This window comes from Mesoplodon densirostris, chromosome 5 (genome assembly GCF_025265405.1).
Source record: "Mesoplodon densirostris isolate mMesDen1 chromosome 5, mMesDen1 primary haplotype, whole genome shotgun sequence".
Classification (NCBI taxonomy): Eukaryota; Metazoa; Chordata; class Mammalia; order Artiodactyla; family Ziphiidae; genus Mesoplodon; species Mesoplodon densirostris.
In genome coordinates, this window is record NC_082665.1 from 120,157,702 (window position 1) to 120,171,272 (window position 13,571).

Sequence of the window (13,571 nt, forward strand, 5' to 3'; positions counted from 1 at the left end):
GTTTGCTGAGATTTTGAAATTTGTTACTTGCTCTAACTTGATATCAAAAGGTGCAATTTTGTAAATAAAGTTTAACAACCAGTAATCACTTGAACATGCTGACTCTTATCACTGAACAGAACAAATTAGAACTTGACCTCCCTTTTTGGCTGCCTTTGTCTCTCCTTCTGCCTTGCCCTTTCTCTGGCAGAGGGAATTATCCTCCTGTTCCTGCCCTGCCCCCTCCACTTTCCCCCATCACACTCATCTACTTCATATGGCCATCTTTATTCTGGAAAACAAATTCTGCTGCTAGGCAACCAGAAGACAAAATCGCTGTGGTTGACATGATTCTCATTAGTGACTGCAATTGCAGTGGTGCCGCAACTAGGCCAGACGTACACTCATTGCATCTGTCCCCAACAAACAGATCTTTCCAGAAAGTGGGATGGGGTGAATTCTTGGTATAAAATTAAGGGCCTCAGCACTCAACAGAAAGTATTTATAAATCACTGTATATCAACAGCCTGCTTTAGAATCATTTTATTAGAACACATTCAAGAAAGTGACATATGGAAAAAAGACAGCAGCAATTCTTAGTCATGCAAATGCCCGTGTTAAGGTTCTCCATTAGATTTAAATTCAAGTACAAAGACAGTCCTTTCCTGAGCCAGGTGCAATTCCAGAGAATGACACTTTGAATTGAGAGCACGTTTCCTTTGCAAAGTTCAGAACACTGAACAAGTCCCATCCTCACAATAAGATTGTGAGATACATGGAAGTGTAAACTTTCAGGATTTTAAGGAACCCTTTACCCAAGCCCTCCCCCATAACCCAGTTGAGGGAAGTAAGCGCAACTTTGGGACCGCTTAGAAATAAGGTTTAGTCTATTGAAAATAAAGCAGTGGGCCTTAAAAAAATTAGAAAATGAATATATATATATACATATATATATACGTAATGGAGTCAGCTTTGCCTCTTGCCTTGGTGTGGGGTTTCCATGAAACTGTGTTGGGGGTAGGGGCTCTCTCTTGAGTGTTTTGAAAGTTGAAGGACTTTTTTTTTTTTTAACTTTTTATTATGAAAAACTGCAAACATATACAAAAGGGAGAGAATGATATAATAAATACGCACGTACCCATCATCTAGTCTCAACAGTTATCAACACGTGGCCAGTCTGTTTCACTTACTTCTTCTCCCACTTCCCACCCATCCCCTAACAGGACAATTTGGTAGCCAAGGAAGGCTGGGAGGGTGACCTGTGAACCAGACACCTCAGGAGTGAGTGAGGTTAGGGAAGAGCTAGAAAACCGTGACAGAACCTGGGTAGGCTGAAGTAGACAGAATACTTGTTGGGAGAAGTGGTTCCTGCCCATGTCTGGGAAAGGCTGCAGTTCCCTCATCTTCCGTAAACCATAACCATAAACTGTTCCTCCTTCCTCCTCCCTCCTTCTCATGATACAGGGGAAGGCAGGCTGGATTAGAATGATGGGTTTTTCCAGATTGGGGCCACTGACAATAGAAACATTCAACCTGGAGAAGAACTCCAGGGACAAGTACGTCCCTCTGATGAACCTGCCCACTCACATGGCAGACCTCTAGGGCAGCGAGGGCCCGGGGGTGCCTGGTGTTCAGATTGGGAGCTGGGGGTGGTGGTGCGTTGGGCCATGGGGCCTCTCACAGGTCCCTACTGTCCCACCATTTTAGACTTTGGAGAGAAGCTCGGCAACCTCGAATTGCACCCAGTAGAGAAAGAAGCAAGGGGCCCCGAGGGGTGAGCCCATGGCCCAGGGGGGCAGATTTTTGCCTGGAACATGTGGCCCTCTGAGCAAAGGCTGCACCCCACCCCAGCCCTGCCAGAGCAGTCTCAAGAGAGGTGGGTGATGGGAGTCCAGGTGGGAGGTCCCAACGGCGGCACGGCTAACCCGGTGAGCTGCGTGCTAAACGTAAGTGGAGAAAGGATCTCCAGGTCCCAGGTACCACCGAGGAGCAAGGTTGCCGTCCTGTTAAGAAAAGGGCCGGGGCTCTGTGATTTGCATATAACTTTGCAAAAATTTCCATGAGATTCCTGTAGCCTTTTATAGAAAACAGAGTGAAACCATCAGTGCGACCTAATGTATTTCTAGCAACCCAACGCACAGAGTGCAACCTGGCAAACACACAGTCATAATTTTAGAGGAAATGGAGGAAGCAGAGTGCTGTGTAGGACAGTGCTTGGTCTGAAGGTTCAGAAGAAGCCAACCGGGTCCAGGATCCAGAGGAGGATCACTCACTGGACACTGTTAACTGTGGAACACTGTCAAAGTTCAAATCTGTATACTGTTCCTTGCATTAGTTCCCAGTAGAGCACTCCGGCTGTGGCTTTCCAATTTCCCAGACAGATAAGGAGGAGGAAAGCCAGGAATAATATAACTAGGGATGCATTAAATATGAGGTCCAGTGCACCAAGGAGGGAAGGGGGGATGGGATGAACTGGGAGATTGGGACTGACATATATACACTAATATGCATAAAATAGATAACTAAGGAGAACCTGCTGTTTAGCACAGGCAACTCCACTTTGCTGTACAGTAGAAATTAACACAACATTGTAAAACAACTATACCCCAATTTAAAAAAACATACGAGGTCCAGTGGCAGTGATCATTAGTGTTTATTTCATACCCTTTTTGTTTTGTTTTGTTTTCTTGTTTCAACTCTTTTAGGGGCCCTATGCCCTACCAAGTCTTACCATGACATTCAGTTGGGGGAAAGAAACTGAGAAAAGTTTACCCATTTATGCAGCAGATTTTTAGTAGCAACTGACTTAACATTCCTGATTTCAAGTGTTTCCAGGGTCCATAAAGTGGTAGTCTGGACTTTTTCTAAGGCACGTGGTGGGTTAGTGCAGGCTGCAAGGCCAGCTGAGGGAATGGATTACCGAGTGAGGGAGTGAGGGAGCCATGCCAGAGACCCCATATCCCAGTGTTGGTTCCACCATCTCTACTGGGCCATTGGAGGCAATGGAATCATCGTTTCTTTAAGAACAATGGCCCCTCAAAGAGAACCAACTTCTAGTGCTATTGGAAGAGTGACATATTTTAAAAAGCAATGGCTCTTAGCCAGGAGAAAAATTCAAGATGAATTAAAGAGTATGACCTTCCATTTGACTGTGGCTCAGCTCATGGTATCAAAGGCTGCCTTATAAAAACGAGAAAAACAGTATGAGACTCTCTTAGTAAGACCTCCAGTCAGGCAAAAACTGTTCATTAAGGGAGAGAAAACACTTCAGCATCAAGTTCAAATGGCAGTTACCCTGAGCTGTGGGGAAGATAGCAGGTGCTAAGGATTCAGGAGGGAGATGAGATTCTGAAGAAAGCCAGGGGCAGTACGCACGCATTTGTGAAAGGGCAAAGTACTGGGCTCACCTTTTCCAGGGCAAAAGGGACTCAAAAATCTTAAATCATATTTTCCTTTGCATAATGTTACACTTATGGACTGGGGGGGGCAGGTAGCATCAGCTGTCCTGATTAGCTAGTCCTCCACATCATAATTCACTGTCAGTACCAGCTTATAGATGTGCTATTACATCTGTAGAACTTATTTTAGTGGCAGAATTTAATAGTCATATAAGCAATGAATTTCACATTTTGTTCTTTATGCAATGTTTAAAATTCTGAAGGGGGAGAACAGTTTTAAAAAATATTTTTAGTGTCATCATTATTAATAGCTAATTTATTTGTCATTTTTATTATCACTATTATTAATGGCTAATATTTATTGCATGTTTACCATGTGCCAGGTGAAGTGCTGAGTGTTTGGCACACATCATTTCACATAACTTGCACCACAACCTTATGGGATGGGTAATACCATTACCCCCATTTTGCAGATTGAAGCACTGAGGTCCTGCCCAGGATCATACACCTGACAGTGGAGGGGCTGAGATCTGAACTGAGGTTGGTTTGACTCCAAAGCTGTCCTAACCACTGTGCTAGGTTGCCTTTTGTAAAGGAGAATCCATCTGTTAAATGATATTTGTACGTGTGTAATGTTTGTGGATTCCAAAGGTCTTAGAAAGCATCCTTCACACATTTGGAGGATCCATGTTATCCTTGAAGACCTAACTAGAAGTGGTTTGGGTCACCTCATCATGTGTATTCATTAGATTTTGCACAAAAACTTTTATCTCCTTTTAAACCTCAAGTTGTGATGGTCCCTGTGTACCTGCAAATCTATCTGATGATGGTTTGATATGTGAGACATATAAGAAATGAACGCATGTAAGCAAACTGAACACTTGTTCTCCAAAACTCTGAGAAAATACATACACATTTACATAGGAAGCCATTGTTTTATATGGCCCAGTTGATACCTTAAAAGAGTAGTTAACACCAATGCATAGCTCTTTAAAAATGACGGCCATTCATGATCTCACTGAGATGATTTTCTAAAAATCTGGCCTAGGGCAAAGACTAGTGGTAAAAGTTTAAGTGGTTAAAAAAAAAAAAAGGCCATTACATTTCTTTGAAATGCTAATGATCTCTATTATTTAGAAAATAACTCTCTGCTTGGAATTCACAGATATCCCATATCCAATCACCCTCTACCTTTGGCATTCTGATTCAACAGGCCAGTGAGGAGCCTGGGATGCGTTTTTTGAAATGATTCCTCGGTAATTCTAAGGGTCACCTGGTTTAAAATCCTTAAGACAGAGGCCTTTTCTATGTACCAGCCACTCCATGGTTGGAAAACCTGAGTTTTGCAGCGTTTCAACTGCATTTTCACATCTGCCAGCATACATTGTCCAGAAGCACTTGGGCATTTTCCATGAGGAGCAAGAATCAGTGAGACCCATTTTAATAGGACAGCAGCTTTTATTAACCAGACCTCCCCCGAATTCTTTTTTTTTGGGGGGGGGCACCTATATTGAGATTTCTCCCAGCTCCCTCTATTTAGGTGCAGACCCTTTCATAGGAACAGATTACTTATTTATTTAATATACTGTAGGTCTCATTCTAATATTAGACACTCATAATACGAGTTTTCTGAGTTATGATGAGATGTTCTACAGTCCCTGGGTGCACAAGAGACATCATTGGACATCCAATGGTATAAAAATTGCCATAAACGGGGCACATATTTGTTATATTATAGATTTCCATCCTTTCTTGTTCCACAAAGAATCTGAGGTGGCTATTTTGCAATATATTTTTAAATGCATCTTCAGTTGACTACATATTCTAGATGCTTCTGTCTGATGGATTTGGAAGCCACTGAGGCAGGTGTGTGCTTGAATCACTAGTCCTGTGGCCAAGACATAATAAACAGCCTCCTCTAAATTCCTGACTCATGCCATGCTCCACTAGACACAGCAGCCACTGAGCAGTTAGCACATGTAATACACAGAACATGGTCTGTTCTTGGTTTTTTATTCTTTTCTTCCCCTTGTTCTTGGTTTTTTAATTCAGATGCATTTCATTCAGTTGGTCAGGAGGGAGAAACAGTAAGACTTACAGCATTTGGGCCAAAATGTTGCTTTGTGTGTTTCTGCCTGAATCACCCAACTGTTTTCGTTCATGAACTTGGCCAGCAGAAGGCAGCGTATACAGTGGACGTGAGAAAGACCTGGGTTCAAATCTCAGCTCTGCCACTTTCTGGATGTGTGACCTTGGGCAATTATTTAACTTCTACATTCTTCCTCATCTGCAAAATGAGGATAACGATACTTACCTTGAAGAATTGTGAGGATGGAGTGAGAGATTATACATAAAACGCCAGGCTCATAGTAGGAGTTCAGGAAGAAAGACAATTGCTACTGTCAGTCGTTTATGCTCTGGATGCTTCCTTACAGCAGCAGACTTCGTGCTTTTCTCCACCTGCCCAATTTCAGCAGGGGCTTCTAAGGGAAAGGACTGTATGTTTTTCGGTAGATGGGCGGGGTCCTTGGTGGGGACTTCACTGCTTTGTTTGTATTCCTCCATTACACACAGGGAACTGCAAATCCCATATTAACTGGTTTAAAAGAGCCTTTTTCCACCTCAAATTTCAAACTAGGGCCCGGACTGGAAATGTTCCTTCATCAGAATGAAAAACTGAGATACAGACAAGTACAAATGTTGAATCGTGCAGAGAGAAAAGACATAAACATCATGAAATATGTTTTCAGTTTAGCTCTTTTTCAAAACTGATTTTTGTGACTTTCTTTGTTCTTTCCTGTTTCCTACTCTACTTTTGGCTTTTAGACATGCGTGTGTGCCGCTCATCCTGACCCCAGGGCTCCTCATTGGGAATTCGGTAAGGGGGTGACTGGTAAGGAACAGTTGGCCGAGCAGCTTGGTGAAGAGCAGGGAGGCCCTGGAGGTGGTGTAGAGCCAGGCTCTGCTATGTCCCCTCCTGGCTCTGAGGCCAGGGGGTCCCCACTTCCAGAACACTGCCCCAGAGGAAAGAAATGAGCCACAGCAAGGAAGAATCACCCTCCCTGTTTTTCATCTTTCCATTTCTCCTTCCTCTCTTGGAGAGAACCACGAGACTAGGAGGGGTGGGAGAAACATCCTTGACAATGTTTGTTTCATGCAATTTTTTTGTTCCAAGTTCAGAAAGGTTAGAAACTGTCTTTTTACCAAGAATTCTAATCAGAAATTTCCCTATGTCCTTAGACACTGGGAGATGAGGGAGGAGGAGGGAGGGGAGGGGGTGGGGGAGCTGTGTGTTGACCTAATGATGAACCTGCTGTTAGGAACCCTACCGCCCGTGCAGTGGTGACCCATCCCTCCTACCCCAGGTCCCAGTGTCCCCACGCTGATCACTCAGGAAACCCCACCATCTGGAGTCACAGGGGATTAAAACCAAACTGGAAACGTGTCTGCCTTTTCTCTCTCCCACTGCATGTATCTCTTCATAAAATCTCTTCATGAACTTGAAAGTATATTTCGAGCTTTTCCTCACCTTTTCCATACTTTTCAAAACAGCTGAGTTTGGGGGGAAACCCTGATGAACTCCCTATCCACCTCTCCCACCCCTACCCCAACCCCCAAATTTTCCTTCTCTTTCCTTCCACTGTCCAAGGCTCCTGATCTTCACAACCAAACAAAGTTGCCAGTTCCTCAGCTCACAACCTTCAGTAACCTCGGCCCATCCTGCAAGTCAGCCCAAATTCACCGTCTGGTCACTTTCTCTCATCTGGAGATTCTGAGGAGAAGTCCATCCCTCTGTTCCCTACTAGGCCCCTGCTTGTCCCTTTGTCCTTGGTTGACACAGAGGGTTGATCTCAGCAATCACCTAATAATTGTGTCCTATCCTTAAAAATAGCATCTATTAGGTTTTTGTTGTTGTTGTTGCTACTAATAAAAATAATTTGACTTATCATAGAGAATTTGGAAAAAGCCACCATCCAGAAATAACCACTATTTACTTGTTGGTGGATTTCCTTCATCTATACATACATGCATACATATATGTATATACGAATAATGTATATATGCATAGAGGAGCACAAATACACACACATGTATACACATCCACATTCCTTTTAATGTTTAACAGAAAAATTAGTCTTTCATATTTAGAGGGAAAAGGAAGACCCCAAGCAGGTGGGAAAGAAAAATAACGCCAGGCTGCAGCTCAGGTAGGCTCTTCACCTGTGCCAGCTGCGGCCATGAGCCTTTGGAGCACCTGGCTTATTGGTTTGTAATGTCACGGGCCTGATGGCTGAGGAAAATATCCAAGCTATCCCTGCCTCCCAGACCACGTAGATGAATCCTTCTTAGAGAGCAATATGGGAAACACATTCAGAGACTCACAAAAGTTCATAAATATACACAAACAGAAGTTATACACATAAAACATATTCAAACAAGTCTTTTCTGAGCCCCCTCTGTGAATGCCCAGCTCAACCTCAGTGCATTGAGGTTAACACAAGGCATCACACGTGAGCTTTTGTCTTTGTGGGTCTCAGGACTCAGCTGCTGAGACAAAAACTAACCCCTGGGAAACAACAGCAGACTGAAAGGAGATGGTTTCTCACAAAGTGCTGATGAAAGGGACTCCAGAGATCATTCTAATAATGAAGAAAATGCGTTCCAGCAACATTCTTCCCGAGGTCAGAAACATATCTATCAGGACAGAGAGAGAATTTTGGAGACACAGTGATGCAGTATATGTTAGACATATACTAACAAAGGCAATTATGATTTGAAAGATCATTATATTTTAGTGAAGATGATCACACATATCTACCGGAAAACATGTTAGAGGAGAGGTCCCCCGGGGAGGTGCAAGACCAGGAGGAAGTGGCCTGTTTATCAGGATGCTCTAGGTCCTAGAGAATGTTGCTGTGGTTTGGGAGACATGTTTCTCCTCTTGAAGCTCCCAGAGATAGACTCTATATATTATATAAAAATCTGAAGCCAGGCTAAGGAATGTGCAATCACTGTGATGATCCAGTGGAATGTTATTTCAGGAGGAGGACAGAGAATGAAGGAGAGCTGAGATGGCTTCGAGACCAAGCTGTGGATGGGGATGTAGGCCAGGAGCAGACCCGGGAGATGGCATATGAGCTTAATTTCAGTTCTGTTGAGTAGACTGCAGTGAGTCATCCAAGAACAGTTATGTCATAGACGGCTGGAAATACGGTAGTGGGTCCCAGAGTGGAAAGTGAGGGCTAGAAACAGACATCTTTCAACTCACTGTTAAGAGTGCAACTTCATGCTAAGTAATATGGAAAACACAAAGTAAAACATATATGCTTTGGATGTTAAAGAATGATATGCGATTTTGTCAGGGGGTAGGGAGCAATATTGTTGGCTCAGAGGTGGTGGCAGGAGATTAATGTGGAGTAGTGAGCATTTCCATGAAGGAGGCATGAGTCAGGCTGGCAGTGAGGGGTGGGTAGGACGTGATCAGGTAAAGTCGGTGGGCATTATAGGAAATGGAAGCAGCAGGAGCAGATCACAACGTGAGTGGGGGCACTCGATTGCCATTGTTTACTTTGTACCAGATGCTGTAGTAGACAGTAAAGAGAGAAGCAACATTAAGATCAAGACATGATCGTCAAAAAACTCACAATGTAACATGGGAGAAAGACATACAGGCAACCAATTGTTTGGGAAGTGCAATTTGGGTGCAACATAGAAATTGCCAATATTCAATCAACCATTTTGCATCCATGAAAATGGCAGTTTCATATGATTCCATCTAATATAAGTGCACTATAGTGTTATATAAAAGGTAAGGGTCTCTAAAGGATCACGCAGAGGAAGGAAAACTATATAAATGACTTTGGAGGTGGGCCTGTACTTTATTCTAAATAAATGTGCTACTGAAGTCTTTTAACAGATAAGCGAGATATTGAGAGAGATGTTTTAGGAAGATGAATTTGGTGTCAGTAGAAAAGATAAAATGAAAGGGCAAAATCCCAGAAAGCAGTGGGGGACATTTAGGAGGCTACTTAAAGAATTTAAGCAAAGGGTGACCAAGGCCTGACCAGGGTGATGTGACAGACATTTGGAGGGAATCATCCTCAGGACTTGGCAACAGACCTGCTGGCTATCAGGGGATATGCCCCAAAATGGATCCACAGATACAAACCTGGGTATCTGGAAAATCCTGTTTCTACCCCAAACAGGGAAGTCAAACCAAGTTGCTGGTTTGAAAGAAAAAGAAAATTTTCTGATGCTGAGACTGAGGGAAGCCAACATCAAACTGGAAGGACCTACAGTGACTGTGTTCATTATGTCACCATTTGGTCTTATATTTGCTTGCTGGTTTCCTGGTTCTCCAGTAGAACTGAGTGTTCGTAAGGTTGGGGACTGGCCTGTTTGGTGTCACTCAGCATCTCCAGCCTGCAACAGTGCCTGACACATAGTAGGCGCACAAAATAATGTGCTGTGTGAACAAACAATGAATATGGAACTGCCGTTAGGAGTGACGTCACTTCAGAGATATCATGTTGGAATTTTTGTCATGGACCTCAGTATGGAAGCAACAAAAACTACTGTTGAAGGTGGGAGAGGATCTGGAGAAAGAAGAATCAGGAGAAGTTCCAGTGCAGGGAGCATGAAGTCACAAAGAGGTGTGAGGTGGCAGAGGGAAAGGGGATGCTTGACAGTAAGAGGGAAAGAAGAGGTGTTGAATGGATGTACTGGATGGAGGTGGGTACAAAGCATGAGATTCAGAGCCTGTGGGTAGTTTCACTTTAGACTCTCTCTGAGTCTAAGAGAAAGAATGAGAGCATAAAAGGACAGTTACACATCAAGGTGAAGATAAGAGTAATTCTGTAACTATCATGCTAAACAAACAAACAAACAAACAAAAAACCTCTCAGTGTTTCTTGGATAATACTCAATAAAATCTAAATTCCTTTCAATGGTGTCCAGAGTCTGCCCTGATCTGACCCAACCAATCATTTCAGCCTTGTTTCTGACAGCTCACCTCACAAACTCCGCACTTCATCAGGCATATTTACTCTACATGACCCAAACTTATCCTATATTTTCCTTTCTCCCTTTCCCTGCTCTTGCTGTTTGATCCATTTAGGATGACTTTCCTCTCCACTCCCAATACCAATGCTGCCTGGATAAGCTCTACCCACTTCGTAAAGTTTAATGCTGAACCTTCTCTAATCTTCCCAAACTAGGTAAGTTCGAGTTTCTTAATAATATTTGTTTCCCATTTCTAGCTCTCTTTCTTACCCACAATGCCCAACACATTACCTTGTGTTTATTGGGTCTTCGTTTATTGACTTAACAAATATTAACTGGGTCCCTCCTGTGAATCAGTATTTTGTTAGATTTGGTGATGCAGTGGGGGTATAAAACAGATATGTCTCCGCCCTCATGGACTTAACATCTGGTGTTGGAGGCAACTGTGTAACCAAACAAACGCTTATATAGTAAATAATGGTGGTAAGTTCCAAGAAATAACAATACAGAATGCAGTGAGAGATATGACTTGGGGAGGGGAGTTAGTCAGAGGGTCAGGAAGGGTTAAGATCTGAAAGAAGAGAGAGCAAAAGGAGTGGGAAACAAGGCTGAAATGAGTGGTTGGGTCAGATCATGGGAGACGCTGGAGAGCAAAAGGAGAAAGGATTTTCCAGGCAGAGGAAACAAAGGCCCTGAGACGGCAAAGAAACCTGACACATTCAAGGAAGGCCAGGAACGTTGCAAGGCAGGAAACAAGAGGAAGAGTGGCTGCAGCGAGGAGAAGAGGGCTGAGGTCCAGACAGTGCCCTCGTAGGTCATGTTGAGGACTTTGGTATTCACCCTAAGGGCAAAAGGACCCTCTCAAAGGGCTTGAAGCCATAGATGCGAAGAGCTTGCATTTGAAAAAGATCACATTGGTCTCAGAGTGAAGAAAAGATTAGAGGAAAGTAAGAGTGAATGTCTGGGGACCAATTAGGAGGCTTCTTTCATAGGCCATGTGTGATAGGACAGTGGCTCGGACTAGAGTGGATTACACAGACCCTCAATAAATGCCAAAGGAGTGCAGAATCAGTGTTTTGGAGTTAATCACTAGGACTGAGAAAAGCTGAGTTTCACCTTTACAAATCTTTCCACTAATGTAAATCATAGTCAGCGTCACCTCAGCTCTCTAAAACCCGTGGAAAATGTGTCTGTCAGGATAATCAAGTGTTCTGGATGACTAAAGATAAACAGCAACGCCACCTTTTTCTCCCCATTTAAATCTTTTAATGAATATCTTTACATCTCTGACTTCTTAAAAAGCAAAGTACACTGAACATAATTTCCCCATCTGTTGACAATTACACAAACCAACATGAGTAATAGTTATGGTGTAGTACAAAATACAAAGGATGTTGTAAGACATGCCAGGTCATAATAGCACTCTTGGTACCTTCACTAAATAGAACCCAACTGCTGGAGTTTTATTTCCTCCTTCAGCTTTTGCTTTCATAGCTTTTCTGCTTCCTCTCTTGCTGTCAACAGCTCAGCCTTCGTGGCTATTACTGTGTCTATATAAAAGTAACTTCCTCCTCTTCTAATTTTCTTAGGGGCTAAGTAACTAGATGACAGAGATGGTAAGCATTACATATAAAATTAGGATTGGAGAGGCTTTCCTGTGAGCATAGATGCTTAGTTTTACTATGTAAAGATTTCCTTCCTGGGTCTTGGATCTGTTTGTCAGACAACTGAGTTCCAAATCCAATGGACTTATCTTTTTTTCTAATACATTTCATCGCTCTAACTATATTACCTGTCACATAATATATAGAGTAAAATGCAACAGATACCTTGAAAAAAGTCAACTAGTTCTTATTCTTTTATTAAAACAGGGATAGGGACTTCCCTGGTGGGGCAGTGGTTAAGACTCCGTGCTTCCAATGCAGGGGTCCTGGGTTTGATCCCTGGTCAGGGAACTAGATCCCACATGCATGCCACAACTAAGAAGTTCACATGCCACAACTGAGGAGCCCACGAGCTGCAACTAAGGAGCCCGCCTGCTGCAACTAAGACCCGGTGTAACCAAATAAATAAATAAATAAAGATTTTAAAAAAGAAAAAAACAGGGGTAAACTTAGGGACTGACAGAAACCTACATTATATATAAAGTTTCCATGGTGGTACACTATTATGTGGAGAAACAAATGATAAACTGTTATTTTAAAGGACTAAATGTAAGAAATGTCTCATTATGTCCCATCATATAAGTCTTTAACTTACAAACGTACTGCCTTCAAAATGTCAAATTAGATGTTTTTCAAGACACAATAAAGAGAGTGAAAAGACTAGCCACACAGTGATAGCAGATACTTACAATGTGTATAATCAACAAAGGACTAATGTCTGGAATACATAAAGAAATCCAAAAATGCATAAGAAAAAACCAGACAACTCACAACTAGGCAAAGGCTTAAACAAGGATGTAAAGGAGAAAATCCAAAGGTCCAAGAAGATATGGAGAGGCTTCAACCTCATTAGTAATTAGGGGAACGCAAATTAAAACCATAAGCAGATATTACTACATACCCATCAGATCCGCAACAATTTTGAAGTCCGGCATATCAAGTATACTCAAGAATGTAGTGCAACAGAAAAGTCTCACAGATACTGGCAGGAGTGGAAATCTGGTATCCGCATTTTGAAAAATAGATTACACCATCTAGTTAAGTTGAAGACATATATATATATATATCTCCTATTACCTAGCAATTTCCTTTTTTTTTTCCACCTAGAAATTTCACTCCTACCTTTACACCCTAGAGAAACTCAAGTACATGTATACAAGGATACATATAGAAGAATATTCATAGCAGTATTGTTCACAGCAGCCCCAAACATCCCATGTGCAGAATGGATAAATTGTGGTATATTCATACAATGGTATACTATACAGCAGTGAAAATGAATGAAAAACTACCCACATCAGCATGGATGAATTCCATAAAAATGAGGGTTGAGTGAGAGAAGAGGCACACACAGTACGACCTAGCCATATAAATTTAAAAACAGCCACATTGAAACTATATTGTTTAGGGACACATACATAGGAGGCAAAATAATAAAGAAAAGTAAGGACAGTATTATTATGAATGTCAGGAGAATGGTTACCTCTAGGGAAGAAGACAGGGTTGTGACCAGGGAGGGGCACACAGG

General features: G+C 42.4%; 1 protein-coding gene across 5 annotated transcripts in view; it reads right to left on the reverse strand.

The window, feature by feature from the left end:
* Positions 1-567: 567 nt before the first annotated feature.
* The window catches only part of LOC132490793 (kalirin), a 467,387-nt gene continuing 454,383 nt past the window's right edge, over positions 568-13,571 (reverse strand). For 4 of the 5 annotated variants that reach the window (XM_060099427.1, XM_060099424.1, XM_060099423.1 and 1 more), the window contains exon 34: positions 568-1,982. In XM_060099427.1, coding sequence (XP_059955410.1) covers positions 1,920-1,982 — 63 coding nt within the window. In that variant the 3' untranslated portion in view covers positions 568-1,919. Of the gene's footprint in view, positions 1,983-7,975; positions 8,073-13,571 lie in introns of those variants that run through there. The other variant, XM_060099425.1, reaches the window with a different exon arrangement.